Raw genomic sequence first — 6,000 nt, 5'->3', positions numbered from 1 at the left:
AAATTAGGTAATCGTTTTCAGCAATATACTGAAATGTGAAAGGTATTGGAGAGTAAGTCTTAATAAAAGGACAGCAATTTTTTCAGGAAATATTAGTTGGAAATGGTTAAAATATTATTTAGAGGATGAGAATGTGATGCATCTTTGTGAGAAAGTTGAGGAATAGTAAGGAAGAGTATCATGATTTAAACAGAGCGGGGGACAATTGTGGGCTGTCATCAATGCATGTGATCACCCACAATAGCCGTGTCTCACATGGATTAAAAAAAACTAACCTCTAGCAGTTCAGTTGTTCACCAAGATCTAGTAGATATTAGATTCAAGTGAAGCAGATTCCACTTGCGTGTTTGTCAAGAGGGTGCTGCCTGGGATTTCCTCCTGCCCATCAGCTTCCTCAGGCCCTGTTTCAGGTCTTTGTTTCTCAGGCTATAGATAAAAGGGTTCAGCATGGAGGTAAGAACTGTGTAGACAAGTGTTGCTATGTGGTCCCTGGCAGTGTAGGTGGACAGGGGCTGTAAATATACGTAGAAGATGCTTCCATAAAAGAGGGTTACCACAGTGAGGTGAGAGCCACAGGTGGAGAAGGCTTTGCGTTTCCCAGCAGCTGAGGGGATCTTGAGAACTGTGATGAGGATTCGTATGTAAGAGAAAGTGATGCACAGAAAGGGGGTCACCAAAACAACAGAGCCTTCTGACATTATCACAATTTCATTGAGAAATGTGGAGGAGCAGGACAGTTTCATCAGGGGACTGAGGTCACAGAGGAAGTGATGGATAACATTGTTGTCACAGAAGGTGAGACGATTCAGTAGCAGTGTGTGTAGGAGTGAGTGGAGGTGAGGAAGTGAGCAGGAAAAGGCCACCAGCAGGACACAGCGGTGGTGGTTCATGGTGGTGACATAGTGGAAGGGGTCACAGATGGCCACATAGCGGTCAAAGGCCATGACCGCCAGGAGGCAGCTGTCAGTGTTGCCCAGAGCATAAATAAAATACATCTGTGTCAGACACCCAGCATAGGAGATGGTCTTCTCTGACAGAAAGCTCAGTAGCATCCTGGGGACAATGGTTGTTGTAAAGCAAATGTCAGTGAAGGACAGGAAACTCAGGAAGAAATACATGGGGGTCTGGAGTTGGGGGTCAGAGTGGATGGCAAGGATGATGAGCAGGTTCCCTGTTATGGTGACCAGGTACATGGTGAGGAAAAGGATAAAGAGTGGCTTCTGGTCTTCAGGCTGGGAGGAGAGCCCCAGGAGGATGAACTCAGAAACACTGCTGGTTTGGTTGACTCTTTCCATTGACTTGAGTCTAGTTATATACAAGACGTTTATTTTTTTTACCATACTGTAAGACCAGAGCCCAAATCCTGAGAACCCAGCAAGTCTGTTTTTTCTCTGGTTGCAATTAGTTGCTCTGTAGGGACAGCTTATTAGTCTCATGGTCCTTGATGTGGTCCTTCCTTCCCAAATCCATGGGCATCACAAGGGCCTTATATTGAAGGCTGGAGGGATAGAAGAATTTACATTTAGAAACCATATATGTATGCAAAAATACCTATGAAAACATATTAATTTTATATATATTAACTGTTGACATATATGTGCTTTTTCTCAGTCATATCCAATTACCCAGTGATGGATATCAAAGTGGCCTCCATTTATTGCTACTACAAAAGTTTCTGCAATGAGAGATCTTGAATAAACAAAGTGTTTTAAATCAAGTTTTTGGAGTCAGCATATTCATCTATATCTCACCAATGAACATATTACATAGAGGTTCTCAAAGTTTGAGACACTGTTTATTTATATATTCGTTGTTGCCATAAAAATCTCTACAACGAACATGCTTATATCATGAAAGTGTTTGAAATAATTTCTTTAGAAGCAGCATATTCTTTCACACCTTTTCAATGACCCATTTACATTAGATTTTCATGCATTAAAAATTCTTATTCTATATTAATATATTCATTTATTTAATGTTGAAATATCAATGTATTAATTCATTTAACAGTTAAATGCTGTACAGATATTAACAATTCTATAATGTCATGTACATCATGGCGATTATAGTTATAACATTGCATTGCATATTCCAAACTTGCTAAGACAGTAAATCTTTAAAAAAAAAATGCTTACAATGCAATGGTAAATTGCTAAACATCTTTATACCTCAGATTCACTATGTATGATATTGGACACAAATATTCACATGCTCATGAGAATTTAGTGAGAAATGAGAAGACAGAAGAGAGACAAGCATATTGTGAACACTCAGGAGAAACCCTTTAAAAAATTTTTTTTTAAATGTTTATTTACTTTTGAGAGAAAGAGAGAGACAGAGGCATGAGTGGGGAAGGGGCAGAGAGAGGGATACACCGAATCCAAAGCAGGCACCAGGATGCAAGCTGTCAGCACAGAGCCCGACGAGGGGCTCAAACTCACAGACTGTGAGATCATGACCTGATCTGAAGTCGGACGCTTAACTGACTGAGCCACCCATGCGCCCAGGAGAAACTCTTGATCATCATCAATCCCATTGTTGCTTTCCCTTATCTGCTATGACTGGTTGTCCTCAAAATCAATTAACTCACATGCTTGAAGTGTCATATCCCTCAATGCCAAGTTGTCAGACTAACCTCATGATTTTGTAAGATCCTATGGAAGGATGATTTGTTTAGGCATTGAATGATCTGAGTGAACCAGTAGTTAAAGTTAAAAACAATAACCAATATTATTGAAAATGTACTACATGTCAAGCTTGTGCTAAGCACCTCACAAATTCCCACGATGAGGGATCACAACGTATGTGTTGTTATCAGAAGCCTGAGGCTTAGAGTGAAGTGGTTTGCTCAAGGTCACTAAGTAAGTGAGTAGCAATCAGGATTTGAACTCCAAGAGGAATCACTCTGAAGCTCATGCTCTTAACCCTCAGGCTACACCTCCTCGTGTTTTGGTGTATATACTGTCTGTCACAATCATGCACAGGCACTGTTTTCCTCACTGTGTCATTTCCTAAATGACCTCCCTTTCTTTCCCTCTTAACTAACAATCTTTCTTTTCCCATGTTCAGAATCTATCCTTGTAGTGGCTGAAGAGGTGACCGATCTTGCTGTGTTACACAGATTGTGGATTTGAAATTTTGAACATCTATGATTAAATGGCCAAAATCAGGTGGAAAAAATTGGCCATGCATGTCTGGGGCATGTCTGGCATGGAGAGTTGTGGTTGGTGCTGGACAGTGTCCTCGAGTTAAGACAAAAGATGGAGGCTTGATTTGTCCTTGGTCACCTGCTCAGAAGCTGATTCCGGATGTTTTATGAATAGCAAATGAGACACCATGTCTGCAAGACAGTTTTTTAAACACAGGTCAATATTAAAAAGTGAGCCATCTATGAAAAGGCTGCCTGTGGAAATAAGAAATTAGTGGAGATTTGGTTTAATTAATGATATTGGGTGATCCAGGTCATAAGTGAGAGGATCACCTATTCTGATAACTAGAAAAAAGGAAGGTCTTGAATCTGAGAATCAGGAAGAACAGTTCTCAAAGCACAGGGTAAGTGTGTAAGACTGGGAATACAATAGTTTTCTTTCTTTCTTTCTTTCTTTCTTTCTTTCTTTCTTCCTTCCTTCCTTCCTTCCTTCCTTTTCTTTCTTTCTTTCTTTCTTTCTTTCTTTCTTTCTTTCTTTCTTTCTTTCTTTCTTTCTTTCTTTCTTTCTCTTTCTTTCTCTTTTCCTTCCTTCCTTTCTTTCTTCTTTCTTTCTTTCTTTCTTTCTTTCTTTCTTTCTTTCTTTCTTTCTTTCTCTTTTCCTTCCTTCCTTCCTTCCTTCCTTCCTTCCTTCCTTCCTTCCTTCCTTCCTTCCTTCCTGTGTTTTGCTTCTAGCAAAGCACATAGGGTAGATGGTCTTGAGGTCAAACTGGATGGACTGAAAACCAAAAGCTGGGCGGAGGTTTTAGTTGGACCCTATGACTGCTTAATCCACACAATATTTGAAAATTCAGGGAGGAAAGAGTAAGTGCCAGAGGTTGGAGGAGCCAAGAGGGTGGCCAGCTTACTGAAGCTCACCTCCAGATCCAGATGCTGCTCTTGCCTTCCCATTTTCTCCAGAAGCTGGTCTGCACCACATCTGCTACTCAGCTGCAAGTCTGCTTCTCAGCCAAGCACAGCCCCCTCATGTTTCTTCCATGACACTCTGGGCTGATTAACAAGGAGAGGAACAGGAAAGGCGGGGGAGCTGATGTGCTACTTGGAAGGGATAGCACATTTCCCCTCACTGGCCTCCAATCCCTCAAGTCTGGCCCCCAGCATGCTGCTGCTTTCCCAGCTCCCCATTTCAGAAGACAGAGACGTCTTGACTCAAGGGGCAAGGACCGTCTTGATGGCAGAAGCTCAGGCAGCGAGTGTCTCCTGAGTCTGAGCTCTGCTCTGCTGGCCTCGGGGGCCCTTGTTAGGCTGAAGGAGTTGTGGTGTGATGACCTCTCAAGGGAGCTGGTCCTGTGATTGCTCTAGGCAGAGGAAGCAGACTGGAAATCACACCTAGCATGGCTGACTCAAGGGGACAGGGGAGACCTGAGGCTTTCTGTTTTGATGTGGGGCTCATCCCAGAGCCACTTAACCTCACTGCAACATCTCAAGGGTGTGCTTTAGTCTCCCCAACTCTGGGTTATCAGGGGTGGACAAACATTTATGTGGGTGAATATTTTTTGTTTGGGGATGCAGGTGTGGACCGCGGTATATTCTAGAACAGGGAGGTGGCAGTTTCCAGGGGATTCAGTGGGGGTAGATCAGTGGTATGTATGTGTGTTCCAGTGTCTTGGCAGGCATGTGGATCTGATTATTTTTTTTCCTCTGTGGGATTAGTTTAATGTCGGTTGATGTATGTTTAAAGCACAGTGTATGCAATGGTTGTTGTCATATTTAGCTAAGAAAAATAGTACATGTGTTTTCAGAGTTTAGGCTCAGAGCAGTCTTTTAAGGGTTAGTGTTAAAGAAAGAAGATTAAAAAAATTTTTTTAATGTTTATTTATTTGAGAGAGAGAGAGAGAGAGAGAGAGAGAGAGAGAGAGAGAGAGAGAGAGAATGAGTGGGGGGGGGCAGAGAGAGAGGGAGACACAGAATCTGAAGTAGGCTCCAGGCTCTGAACTGTCAGCACAGAGCCGGATGTGGCGCTCAAACCCATGAACTGCAAGATCATGACCTGAGCCAAAGCCAGAGGCTCAACTGACTGAGCCACCCAGGCGCCCCAGAAGAAAGAAGATTTTAATAGATTGCTGGCATTGCCAGTAAGTTAGTTGCTTTTAACAAATTACTTAGCCTGCATAATAGAGCCTCAGTTTTCATCTGAAAAATGAGGATAATGACTCATCCTGGCATTGAAACCATATAGAAAATTTACTTTGGAATTTTATAGACAGAATATTGTATATCATGGTGAACACTATCCATAACAAGATGTAGGAAATGAAACACATTTTGCTGTTGTCGCAATACATGTGTGTGTCTGCTTCCTTAGCCTCAAGGTTAATTTTTCAGCTTTAATCTATGTATTAGAGTAGGTACTACAGAGATAGAAAGTCCTGGATTTTTACTCCTGCCTCTTCCTCTTACTAGTCATGTGGCTGTCCTTTCTAATCATTCATTCAACTTTTTCTCATTCTTTCTTCTTCCTCCCTCCCTCCCTCCCTCTCTCCCTCCCTCTCCCTCCCCCTTCCTCCCTCTCTCCCTCCCTTTCCTTCCTTCCTCCCTTCCTTCTTCCCTCCCTTCCTCCCTCCATTTCAGTTCCTTTTCTTCTTCTTCTACTCCTCTCCCCCCTCCTCCTTCTCCTCCTTCTTCTTTATATTTTGGTTACCATACAGTGTAATGTTAGTTTCAGTAGTAGAATTCAGTGATTCATCACTTACATTCAACACCCAGTGCTCATCACAAGTGACCTTCTTAATACCCATCACTCATCCAGCCCACCCCTCCCTCACCCACCTCCCTCCACCAACCTTCAGTTTGTT

The 6,000-nt window shown here is 42.3% G+C and overlaps 1 protein-coding gene across 1 annotated transcript; it reads right to left on the bottom strand.

The window, feature by feature from the left end:
• Positions 1–282: 282 nt before the first annotated feature.
• LOC131490828 (olfactory receptor 1L8-like) lies at positions 283–1,295 on the bottom strand. Its single transcript, XM_058693288.1, has one exon. The coding sequence runs from the start codon at positions 1,293–1,295 to the stop codon at positions 351–353; it is 945 nt and encodes a 314-aa protein (XP_058549271.1). The 3' UTR covers positions 283–350.
• Positions 1,296–6,000: the final 4,705 nt, after the last annotated feature.

This window comes from Neofelis nebulosa, chromosome 12 (genome assembly GCF_028018385.1).
Source record: "Neofelis nebulosa isolate mNeoNeb1 chromosome 12, mNeoNeb1.pri, whole genome shotgun sequence".
In the NCBI taxonomy this organism is placed as follows: domain Eukaryota; kingdom Metazoa; phylum Chordata; class Mammalia; order Carnivora; family Felidae; genus Neofelis; species Neofelis nebulosa.
Note: the sequence above shows the minus strand (reverse complement) of the source record. Positions and strands in the feature narration are given on the sequence as shown.

Bases quoted from the DNA above. Each gene is read 5' to 3' on its own strand.
- LOC131490828 (XM_058693288.1), bottom strand. From the start codon at position 1,295: ATGGAAAGAGTCAACCAAACCAGCAGTGTTTCTGAGTTCATCCTCCTG.